General features: G+C 35.3%; 2 protein-coding genes across 2 annotated transcripts; one reads left to right on the top strand and one right to left on the bottom strand.

The window, feature by feature from the left end:
* Positions 1-1,012: 1,012 nt before the first annotated feature.
* LOC121237079 (auxin-responsive protein SAUR77-like) lies at positions 1,013-1,727 on the top strand. The gene has a single exon (XM_041133650.1). The coding sequence runs from the start codon at positions 1,118-1,120 to the stop codon at positions 1,505-1,507; it is 390 nt and encodes a 129-aa protein (XP_040989584.1). The 5' UTR covers positions 1,013-1,117; the 3' UTR covers positions 1,508-1,727.
* Positions 1,728-2,928: 1,201 nt separating this feature from the next.
* LOC121237078 (AT-hook motif nuclear-localized protein 8-like) lies at positions 2,929-11,083 on the bottom strand. The gene is made up of 5 exons (XM_041133648.1): positions 10,363-11,083; positions 10,218-10,270; positions 6,319-6,450; positions 3,790-3,951; positions 2,929-3,585 (listed from the first exon to the last, which is right to left on the bottom strand). The coding sequence occupies exons 1-5, from the start codon at positions 10,877-10,879 to the stop codon at positions 3,313-3,315; spliced, it is 1,137 nt and encodes a 378-aa protein (XP_040989582.1). The 5' UTR covers positions 10,880-11,083; the 3' UTR covers positions 2,929-3,312.
* Positions 11,084-12,752: the final 1,669 nt, after the last annotated feature.

Here is a 12,752-nt window from a genome sequence, read left to right as displayed (position 1 = left end):
CGAACATGCAGGATAGCTCCACCAAAAAGTGTCAAAATAGTCTTAACTTCGGAGCCCTTCTACTCCATGTGGCTTCCAATCACAACTCCACCCCTAATCCACCTGCGGGTCTATAGCAAATTGCCCATTTTTTGGCTGAGCCAAGGAAGATGAGCTCGGAATATTGGTTCATTACTCATGTTCCGACAATGATTGGTCTATACAGAAATTGTACACAAGGAAAGTTTATAGACCGAAATGGTTCAATGCAATCTGCAGATTGTAAAGCATTTTTTTTATTATTATAAAGTAGTTTTGACATATTACATCAATTCACGTGTATAAAGTTTTAGTGTAGACCTCCCAGCTTTCTCCTATTGTATTATCTATTATTTTAATGTGTTGATAATTTTTCTAAAAAAAAAAAAAAGGACCAATCAACCTCCGGGTATAGGAAGTTGCGTATGGTGGAGAAAAATCATTAAGTTTAAGAAGAATAAAAAAAAAATGTGGTATGTGAAAATGATGAGTAAAAATTCATTTCTAGAAGTGCTGCATATACAGAAATATATATATATATATATATATATATTTCACACAAAAAGAGATGGAATATAAAGCATTTTGGCGTTTGATTTGATATCGAGTTGAAAATAAATAAGTTGGATGAGGAAGACGCATCCTCTCAAAAGTAGGCCGATGGACCATTCCCCGAAAGTTGGAGTCCAAATCTGCTCTTTAAAGCTCCGCACGCGCAAACACATCAAATCATATTGCGTGAAATTCAGAGCTCCATAAGTCATAATCCAATTCCTAACACCAATGCATTCTTCTTCCTCACACCAACGGCTCTTTCGCCACCGAATTAACCCTCAAACCGCAAATTTCATTGTTTTTTGGTTCTTTTATCTCTCTAGCCGTTGGTTTATCCTATTCAAATCCAACTTTTCAACCTCTCTCTCTATCATCATCAATTTCCTTCGCTCCCACTTCCAGAAGCAACCAAAGAAACCCAACCTCAATCTGCTCGCACTGCGTTTATATATATATATATTCATAACACATTACATAACAATCGACCAAAGTTCACGTATATATAGGTATTTGTTGTTTTATTTTTTATTTTTTTTCCTTTCAAATGGGTTGCTTGGTCTTGCCCGTGACTATCTTGAGGAAGTGTTACTCGGGGTCTCGGCCGGGCTACCGGCCTTTAACCGAAGATGGTTTTGGCGAGCCAGGTAGGCTGGTGACCGTGGTGGCCGGCAAGGAGAAGAGGGAGTTCTTGGTGGATTCCTTCGTGTTAGAAGAGAACCCGTTTCGGGTGTTGATTGAGATGAAGAAGCAGAAGAAGAAGAAGAAGAATGAGAAGGAGGATATCCATGTGAAGAGCAGGAAGAAAGGAGTGATTTTTGTGGATGTCGACGCCATTTTGTTCGAGCACTTGCTGTGGCTGATGCGCAATGATTGTTCTTCTCTGCTTCAGCTCAATCTGGAGGAGATAATTGATTTCTATGCTCAAGATTATTAGAGAGTACACAAGGTGAAACATCAAACAGACTTAGGTACTCCATTAATTATTTTGGCTTGTCGATGTACCCATATTTATATACATGCATACATACATATATATATATATTTAAAGCTAGAGTTTAGAATATAGATCGAGTTTATACCGTGACTAATAATACTATGGATCGATCTGTACATATCCATGAATACGTTATCATCTTAGTCCTTCATTTTTCCTACGTTTTCTGTCCTTTTTATGTGATTATCAATGGATTGGGTAAGGTATAATTATATGTCTTTTGAGTTTAAAATTAGGGATATATTCATGTCCATATCCAAGAGTGTCAACCATTGTGCCCTATAATCATGGCGGGTTACATGAACTATGTAACTTCTCATTTTGATGTCCTCCCAAGTGTTGTTGGGGTTGGAAACTTTTTTTATGGCAAAACCCGACATGCATGGATTTAGTAGAAAATTATCAAATTGAATACTTTTGACTCATCTGATTAAATGGGTTGAAATTAAAGAATCTACATGTTCAATTAAATGATCAGTTGGATTAAGATTAATGACTCAAATACGATATGAATTTACGAATTGCCAGCCGGCCTTTCCTTAAGTTAATAAATGATATAGATATTACATATATGGGATATTGCACCATATAATATATTGCCCTAGAACCAACCAAATGGGCAACGCGGTCAGACGTTCATCTGCATGAAAAGAAGGTGAGCTAGCTGTTCAATTTCTAGCTTTTTGTCTAATATTTAGGGACGGCAGACATTAAGACAGATTAGATTAATACTGCCGTTTTGGAGATCAGTTAGTCAATATTAGTAAAAAATTCACTTATGAGATTGGCTAAAAATTCCAAGATAGGTTGCTCGATCTCATTGAAATAGGCAAAAGAAGCTGCACATGCATGGAGTTGGATTACCATCAAATAATCAAACAAGTACAAATAAGCTCGATCAAATTTTGTTAGTCCTTTTCTAGGGGGGTGACTTAATTAGGAAATCGGTGTGGTGAATGTTGACACCGATTGAAGGCATGTTGAACTTTTCCTATGTGACCACTACAAGCCAACCACACCCATTGATGATGGATGGGACTGCACCAACCCATCGGTTTTCAACCTTTTATCTTTATATTGCTGGTTTTGGAATATAAGTATGGAATCATTGATCACATACTACTGCAGCATCCAGGAAGGTTTGACCCAAAATAAATGCAAATACTTGTCTTCCATAGTACTTTGTCATCATTAATGTCTTAATGCATGGTCACAATAGTATTGTACATAACTAAAACCAAAATAAGCAAGATAGATGATAGGTACATGTGATTAATTCTGGTGGAAATATAAAATTCAGTTTCTCTTGATTTCTTAACAACAATTTAACAGCTTAGATCAATCAAATTCTGTGCAAGCTGCAAGACAATCGCACCCAACTCTATTAAATATAGCTTTAAATCTCATAATCCTAGAAAAAGTCTTACATATTAAGTTCATAAACTCCGGAAATGTGAGAACAGATGCAAATCAAAGTAATATAAAAGCAATTTGAACTGAAGAGATCCTAAAAATTAATCAGGTCGCATTTCCTCAGCTATCACCAATGGCCGTCTCTTAATCATGTGAAAAGGACAAAAAATAGGACTAGCTTTAAATAAAATAAAACAACCCACTAAGAGAACTTCAAATAGATCTCTCCCTCTAAGCCTTGGGTAATTCGTTTTGTTAGCTTTTGGAATTCACCTTCCTATCCACTATGCAGAACATATCGCACGCTGTGAACCAATTAACAGGTAGCATCTTCACTGTTGAGTTTGGCCAGTCCATATTTGATACGTCGGCTGCATGTTATGTAGGGGCTGGCCGGCATGGCTGTAGAATCCAGGGTCTCTATTAATGGGGCTACCACCATCCTCATCTGATGAATCGCTTGAGGCGCCTTGAGAGGAAGGGCTGGCTGCTGTGAGAGGTCCACTAAAGTTCAACATTTGTTGTGTCGGCGCTGATGAGGGCCCAGATTTCAGGTTGTTTGAGTTCGGTTTTTTTCCATCCACAATAAAGCTACCCACAATGACCTGGAAGTCGTTGGGAATGATAAAACACAAAACTGAAATGTACTTTGTATTATTATCAATTCTTTAGATGGCTGAACACTTTTTGGAGCCCATACCATAATGCGTACGTACGTCAGCTTCAAAAACTTCTTAGACGTGCAGAAGGTGAATATTTCATGATAGCTTCATAAATGATGCATGCATTAGAAAATAATTGAGCAATACCTGAACTGGTGAAGCTGCCATTAGCATTCCTGCAACCCCTCCACCTAAAACTCGACCATCTGACCCAGCCAGGGACACACTCAAACCGCCTGTTCTGCTACGACTGCCACCGTTTTCAGAAAGCAAAAAGGAACCTGATAGAGAGATAATCTCAAATCGACCCTGCAAAGAAAATTGACCATGATGGATACAAATTGTGAATAAGGAAACTAAAAATAAACCTCGAAAGACAACCTATGGTCTAGCTTGTTCAGCATATATTTCAAATTTTTATTAGCAGCTTCCAGTTCTTCAATGGCCTTTCCATTATTTAAATACTGAAATGTCATGAAACATTCTATAAAAACACTACATTTTTAACTTTTCATTAATAGATGTGCAATTTTAAACCAAGACATTATCCAAAATTGTAGCAGCATAGTATCACATTATCCACCATTCTACTCCATTAAGTACATCTTAATTTTATTTATGAAATACATAAACAATAAACAAAAAGAAAAACGTTTTTTTTTTTTTTAATAAGGTAAACAAAAAGAAAAACTAACAGCAAGGGCAGGCTATGTAATTAATATCGGAGATCTTTCCAACTCTAGGGGTAAAAAAAAAAACAGAACGCCCAAACATCTCAAGCTACAAATTTTGACAGTAGAATCTAAGCATGTTCAGATGGAAAACTGTCTTTCCCTTTGGTTTGCATTGGGTCCCATTTTCCAGTTAACAAGAAACAAGAACTGCAAAGTATCATCGTAAGCAGAAGGCATTTCAGAGGACGTTTCACAGTATTTCTTGTGTACATGGATCAAAATTAGAAGATAATACTCCCATCTTAATAAGGGATCTAATCTCACTCTGTATAGAAAACCTAGCACCGAGAGCCATCTTGAAGTATCGGATGTGGATTTCTCTTGATCCTTCCTTGTATAAACATCAGTTTTTACTTAAAAGCTTTAGCTGGACAGCAATTTCAAAATTTTTTGGGTTCCTTCTATGATATATAGCCTAAATTTGGGAAAGTTCTATTACCTACAATTTAATCCCTTTTACTTTCATATAGTATCACTTGTAGAAGAACTACAAAAAAGGTGAAGGACACGTGCCTCATTGTATACTTGTGTGGTGGGGCCGAGCTCCCCCTCCACTTCCTCCATTCAATTTAAATGTCTTACTTCCATTTTGGAGACCTCCCGAATTCTATGTACAGTTTCTAAAAGTGGTCTGTCTTAAAAAATATGTTATATTACCCATACCTTTTTCGAAAAGTAAATCAGACTGATATTAAAAGTTATGCCCCTATAATATATAAAGAAAAGAAATTTAAGAAACATAACTAAGTTTTTACATTTTCATTCACCAGTAATCATGCCATTCTAAATTAATATATCTATTATGGCATGGTGGCAGTACATTCTTATCATTTATAATTGAAAACAATGAAATAAAACCACTCGCAACTTTTCGAGTTACAGTATTTCTCTACCATTAAGCTATTAAGTTTCCATTCATTTTTCTCATTATCTTCCATCCACAACAAGAAATAATTGGATCCAGTGCAAACCAGAAACTGTTATTCTGGGGATGTCACCCATCAATGTCATTCCAATCTCTTCTCATTGCCGATATGACAGAACAGAAATTCCTAAAGGGGATGCTTCATTTTGTTCTCCCTTCTCCCCGGGGTTTTCCAATGAAAAGGGAACAAAAAAATGAAGTACAAACAATTATTATCTCCATTTATGTATCCTTGGATCTTATGGTCACATGTTACAAGGGTTTTTTATGCCACAAAAAACTTAATTCGTAAACAGAGCTATAAGATTTGATGTCACAGAATTAGGGTTGATCTATGACGTGATATCATTTTCTAGTATGGAAAGCATTTCATATGTTAAGGCACTGCAGAATTGTTAAACAATCTACAACCCACACAGAGAGAGAGAAAGATGGAGAAGTGGGTAGCTCTAAGCACAAGATCATATCACCATAGACCCCCAAATTTCACTTTGATCAAGGACCACATCACGTAGCTCTCTTAGCCAGTAAAAATGTGCCACAAACATTGCTTGGTTGGTCAAAATTGAACTCAATAAAAGGCACTCTTAGTCCAACAAGCAACATAGTGCCAAGCACATCAAAGCTAGTAAAACTACCTAAAAAATGCCTGTGTTTTTTCATTAAAGAAATCTCAATTACAATCTTCAAATCTGAAATGGCCATATAAGTTTTCCGAAATAAATCAATATACTATAAGAATCTTTTTTTGACAAGTTAATATACTAGAAGAATATTAGCATGTCCTGGACAGTTTTCCTTTTTTTTCATCTAAAAACTTATGCCGGCCTGATATAACTCAAACACGTCAAGGAGTGTTAGAATTCAACTCAAACTTTGGGCATATTCATATTCATTCAACTCAAACTTTCCGCATCAGGGTACCCTACTGTAACATATACATGTTCCCATATCAGTGTATATGTAACATAACCTCAAAATAATTATCTCACACGATCTTATAAGAATTAAAGTTACCTCATATGTCACAGTACCACCTGACAATGCTGATTGACGAAGGGTAACATTGCAGATGGCACCACTTGCAGAAAGAATACAAACCGTGCGTGGCCCCTGCTGTGAAAACTCCATAATCTTTGATGATATATCCTGAAAACCACGATGCTAATATAATTAGGAGGTTACCATGACTTAAGCAAATAGCTCCCGTCTAAGATCCAGTGAAGAGTTGCAACTAATCATGCAACACAACAATAAACATGCAAGACAATAGAAGTTAAAAGGTGGCTATAACTTCCTTAATATCACCAATGCTTCACTCAGAAAGCTTAACGATGAATACAACTAACCACAAAAAATATCACGACCTGCATGGGCCAACATTAATATGTTTATTTTCTTTGTCATAAAAGAAATTAAATATCAAGAACTACATTTTCAAGAGATTCTTTTGTTATTGATAAATAAATTCATGGCTTCAACATCTTACAAACTAAACATTAGTTACCAAAAGTAGGTCTTAAATAAAAGCACGGCAACTATTTAATTCCATCAACTGCATGTGATAATCATTTACATTTGCATCTCCTTTAATGCAGTAAGACAGCATCAAACTTATCCATAAATAGTTATGTGCCTCAATAAATATCCTCATGCCAACAACAATTGACCCAGAGAAATATTATGCCCAGTCAATATGACCAACAAATGAATAACCTTTTGGCTTACCTGACTCAATGTGACTCATCATTAAAATGTCATCCACGCTCTAATAGCACCCTAGTTTCAACTAAACTCAGAGGATTGACAGCAAAATTATAGAGCACTAAATCTTAAGCACCAATTTTTGGAATTGGAAGAAATTCAAAATTGAAACTTAAATATGATTCAAGCTCTTGTGCTGGGGAATATCCAATTGTCTACAATGGTCCTTTGAGTAACATTTAGTTGCTACTTTGTAAATAAAAAGTGAAATCATTTTGTTTTATTGGCACCAGGTGTCCGGAACAAAGTCCCAACTAATTCCGAATAAAAAGTGAAATCTTGAAAATATAAACCAAATAACTTGAGATTATTCAATTCTGTCTAAAGTAATTATTTATGTCAGGGTAGCAACCTTTGGACACATAGATCTAATTAGCTACGCTGAAAAATTGAATGATTCCAAACATTGCATTACATGTAAAAAAAGAAAGAAATAACAAATCCGCTAGCTAACCTTTAAGAGTGTATGTCTACACATTTTATCCCATAAATTCTATATTTCTATGAACTTGTAATTGTATTAAAAGAAGAGGGAGAGAGATAGATACCTTATCTGCTTATTTTCTTAATACAACTAACGTCCTTTGGTTATTTTCCATTTGTTAGTTATAAACCCTCCCCACAAAAACTAACAGGAGAACAAATCCCCCTCCCTCCAACAACCGCAATGAGAAGCAACCACACTCTCTCCAACCAACTTGATACAACATCAAGTGAAATCTTTATTTAAATGCAAAAATTTGGTCAATGGTTCACAGGTTAGATATCACCTGATAGATTACAAAACCCTCAAATCTTTATTTGCATTACTCAATTTGCTTATGATGTCACCTTAAGTGTCAGCACCCAAGGTTCGAGATCAAATAGATTATCATTCAATTATTATAACTACATTATGCATGAAAACATTCAACAAGCATTATAAGTGGCATGGTGAATCAAGAAGTCGATATTCTGGAAAAATATCACAACGACCTAAAAAGGTAGCCAAAATAAATACTTCCAAGGTAGTCCCACATCCTTTGAAAAGCAAAAGGAAGCAAGCTACAAGATGTGCAAGTAGGAACCTGTCTTACTTATCAATCAAACAGGATGGGAAAATGTAGACCATCTACTTCTTCACTGTGAGGTAGTCCGGGCTCTTTGGAACAATTTTTTGGCAAAATGGGGTTAGCTTGGGTCATGCCAAGAAGGGCAGTAGACTTCCTTACAACTTGGATATGTCAGTATAACAAACCTAAAATCGCAGTGATATGGAAGATGGCCCCCATATGCTTACTATTGTGCATTCAGAGGGGAACAGAACAACAAAAGTTTTGAAGACTGCGAGCAGAACATTAATGAAATAAATAATAAAACTATTTGTTTGATAGGAAAAAAAAAAAAAAAAAACTATTTCTTCAACACTTGGGGTTTGTTTGGAAGAGGTTTTATCTCATCTCATCTCATCTCATCTCATTCCCAAACATCATTCAAATAGAAATATTTTTCAATTCCAAATATTCAACTTTTTTATCTAATCATTACCTAATCATTACAGCTTTCTCAAACTTCTAAACAAAACACAAAAAACAATTCAGAATTTTCAAATTTCAAAACAAATATAATATTAAAAAATTATATTCTAACATTATTTTAACTTTATAATATTTTTATTCAACTTTTTCTCTCTCCTTTCCCAAAACCAAATAAAACATCATAACTCAAACCATTTCACTACTATTCACAAATTTCTCATCTCATCTCATTCCCTAAACATCCCCTTAGTTTCGTAGGGCTCATGCATACATTTTAGTGGACTTAAGGTGCATGATTTCCTTGTATTGGCTTCTAATTCTAGCTAAGTGTCTATCTTATATACGACTTGCATACTCAGACTATGCCTTACGTATAGGATCCCTTTTTTTATGACCAAAATTGATACATGTCTCATATAAAATATACATTGATAAAAGCTTCTTGTTGCATTTTACAAATTAAATGATCATTCTTATCAAATCAAAAATCACACGTAAAACACAATGAGCTAATAAAGGATTCATAAAGCCAATCCCATCTAGGGATTTAAAGTTTTAGTTGAGTATAATTTTTTTATGGGTAAATAAAGTTTTATTAAAACGAGTAAATAGGCATAGCCCAAGAACATGGGACGTATACAACTGAGAAAACACCTAGTTACAAGTTAGGAGCTAGAAAGTGATACAAAAAAGTGATGAAAGTTGGCTCCATTGAATAGTTGAGTATAATTAAGTGTGTAGGTAACCCCTAGGAGCTCAAGTGGTTAAGGCCTTGGGCCTGAGGGTATGCTCCCCCCAGGTCTAAGGTTCAAATTCCCTTGGGTGCAAACAATTTCTAGGGGCCATCGGACTGGAGGATTTTCCCCTTGAATTAACCGAGGTGCACTTGCGGAAAACTTCTTGCCGAGGGCCCGTGTACCCCCAGGATTAGTCGGGACATTGTTCCCAGATACCCGGTGCCAATCAAAAAAATGAAGTGTGTAGGTGTGTGCGCTTGCGGGCGTGTGTATGCATTAAACAATCATTGAAGGAGCTTCATAATTACAAAAAAAAAAAAAAATCTTTTGTACTTCCATGGATGCAAATCAACCATTTTGCACATTGAAATAGAATTAGGAAAAAAAAAAAAAATCGTTGTGTACCCTTTACATTGCAATCAAAATGAATCCTCTTCATTTTGGTGCATCCAACTCTGTATATCACTTTTATGATAATTCCATTACGTGTTATAGAGACTCGAAAGAAAGGACTTGCATCTTGAAAAGTCACAAAAGATTTTCAAAACTACCCAACTCCAGCATTTCGAGATTTATGGCTGACGGAACCCTTTTAGGTTCTTCACTGGTGTAATAATTACAGTTTTCTTTCAAACAATGAAAGCAATAAACTAATTAAGGATAATTCTTTGACCTATAAAAAAAAAAGACGATGTCAACATATATATTTCTTATAAGTAAGCCGTTGACAATATATGCAACTAAACATAACAATAAAAGCATTAATCTCACAAAAAAAAAAAAAAAAAAATTCCAGCCCAACTAACAACATTTTCCATTCTAGAGCCTAAGACATACACTAATGTTCGTAAAGACATGTAGTCTCAACGTCGTAATTAATTACTACAATAAAATTTACCTCGCCTGTATTCACCATAATAACATGCGGAGTAAAACCGACACCGCCCGTTCCTGCAACACCAAATTAATCTTAACTAACACGACCTACCTTTCCGAAAATGAACAACAATCGAAACTGACCGATAATAAATTTTAGATTTTACCCAAAGCATCCAATTGCTTCTTCCCGGAGCCGGGCGGCCGACCCCGATGCTTCTTCAAGGAAGGCTCCGAGGACGGCATGGTGCTGCCGGAGTCCCCGTGATTTGCGACGGAAGAAGAGGAGATAGGCGTCGGAGCCAAGCCGAGCGCAATGTTGCCGTCAGGCGAGTACTTCCTCGGCCGGCCCCTTTTCTTCTTCGCCGCGGCGGAGGAGGTGTCAATGCTGAACCCTGACTGCCTCGACGGCGGCGATCCATCGTACGGACCGGCGTTGTTGTTGTTGTTGCTGCTGCTGTTGAAAGAATCCAATGGCTTCGCCGAGACCGCGGAGTTGAAAGGGAAACGGGCCGCGGTAGGTTGAGGGATCATCGTGGGCCCACCGCCGGAACTGGTGCTGATCATAATAGGGGCATTGGAATTGTTGTTGGAGGTGGCAATGGCGTTGAGCATGGGGTATGACGTGGGGCCCACCATCATGTTCTGTGGTGGTGCATGAGGAGGAGCTTCCCGTGAATCCATTCAACAAGCTTTTTCTTTCTTGGGTTTTTCTCGACTTCTTGGGGTGTTTGGTTTCCGGGAAATTAGAGGAAAATGCAGCTAGATTGGATCAGTGGAGTAAACATTCCTCAAAACCTACATCTACGAGAGAGAGAGAGAGAGAGAGAAAGGGAGTGGAGATGAAATTAAAACTACTGGAAATCAAAGCCGGAGCCGTAAAATTTGTAGTTTATAAAGTAGGGTTTATATTTATAGGGTTTTTGTAATTTTATGCTTTGGGTTAAATTCTAAAATATTAAATTTTATTTTTATTTATAATTTATTTATAAATTTAGATTTATTTCTTAAATTAAAAATAAATTTATAATTATGTCAATGCTTTGGGTTCAATTCTAAAATATTACAATAAATTTATAAATTATTTATAAATTTTAATTTATTTCTGAATTTTAAACTAAATTTATAAATATATCAATTTACTCCAATGAATCATTATCATCAATCAACTTCTTTCCTCCTAATTTCTAAATGCATGTCCACGTGACACAATCTCATTTAATAAATTGCCAATGAATATGTGATATGTAGTGTTTTGATATGTCATGGCTCTTTTTTATGATCATTTTATAATCTGATTTAGGCGATCGAGAAGTGGCACACGATAATTATCACTCTCCTTTTCAAATCACTTGTAGTCTAATTAAGCCTTGTTTAATTATACAGTTGAGATGAGATGAGACAAAATGATATAAAAGTTAAATAAAATATTATTAAAATATTATTTTTATTTTAAAAATTAAAAAATTAAATTATTTATTACATTTTATGTATGAGTTTGAAAAAATTATAATAATTTGATACATAAAATGAAATAAGATGAAATGGTTTTGTAATCAAACGAGAGGATCAAAGAGGGCAATCTTATAATAGCCTAATTTATAATATCGCATAAGGAAAATGTCCACATTTATCGTTAAAGCGGTAAATGAACAAGATTACTCGACAGACAAATCGAACTCGACTCAATTATTAAATGGATCGCTCGTAAATAAATAATTTGACTCAATTATTAAATGATATAAGTTCGTATAAAGCTAAACTTGACTCGACTTCACTCATATACATATGTTATATAGTATTCTATAAGTGTATACAATATTAGCTATAACTTATCGAATGTTATACAAGAATATATGCTTACATATAGAAACAGTGGTATAATAGTATTTATGCTTACAGTTATCACTTATTACGTTTTTTTTTTTTTTTGAAGGTACTTATTGCGTATTATTGGTAGTATCTTATTTTTATAAGTAAATGCATATTTAGTATTCATATGCATTCTTAATAATTAATAAGCTCATATTAGGAAAATCAGAATTAAAAAAAAAAAAAAAAAAAGTCTCACATATACCCTTTAGAAAAGTTAGAAAAATTTGAGACCTATATAAAAAATCAAACTTGTTTTTAATGTTAAATCTACTTTTTTATGTTAAAATGATTTTAGTGCATGATTTGCACGTACTAAAATTGTATCTATTATTATTATTGTTGATGTATTTTTTAGCCTCAACAGTATAATCGAATGACCCTCTCGACTCTCATCTCACGTAGTGGTTATTGGTGATGGTGTGTTCATTCATGGCTTGCTTATATGGCTGGAAATAAAGAAACGTATTTACAAGACTAAGCAGTGAGGCCTAGGTCCATTGGTCTTGGGAGAAAAACACACAATCAACATGGCTGAGTATAAGCTCTTCATTCACACTAAGCTCTCTACAATCACTCAGCTATTGGAAAGTAGGCTCGAAGCTCTCTTGATTCTGCCCTTCTCTCCAGCAGTCCCTCCATACCTCAAAGATGGCAAATCCTTCTCTGTTCCCTCCCTACCTTC

Source organism: Juglans microcarpa x Juglans regia, chromosome 6S (assembly GCF_004785595.1).
Source record: "Juglans microcarpa x Juglans regia isolate MS1-56 chromosome 6S, Jm3101_v1.0, whole genome shotgun sequence".
NCBI lineage: Eukaryota > Viridiplantae > Streptophyta > Magnoliopsida > Fagales > Juglandaceae > Juglans > Juglans microcarpa x Juglans regia.
The sequence above is the reverse complement of the archived record's forward strand: the minus strand, read 5'-3'. Positions and strand labels throughout refer to the sequence as shown.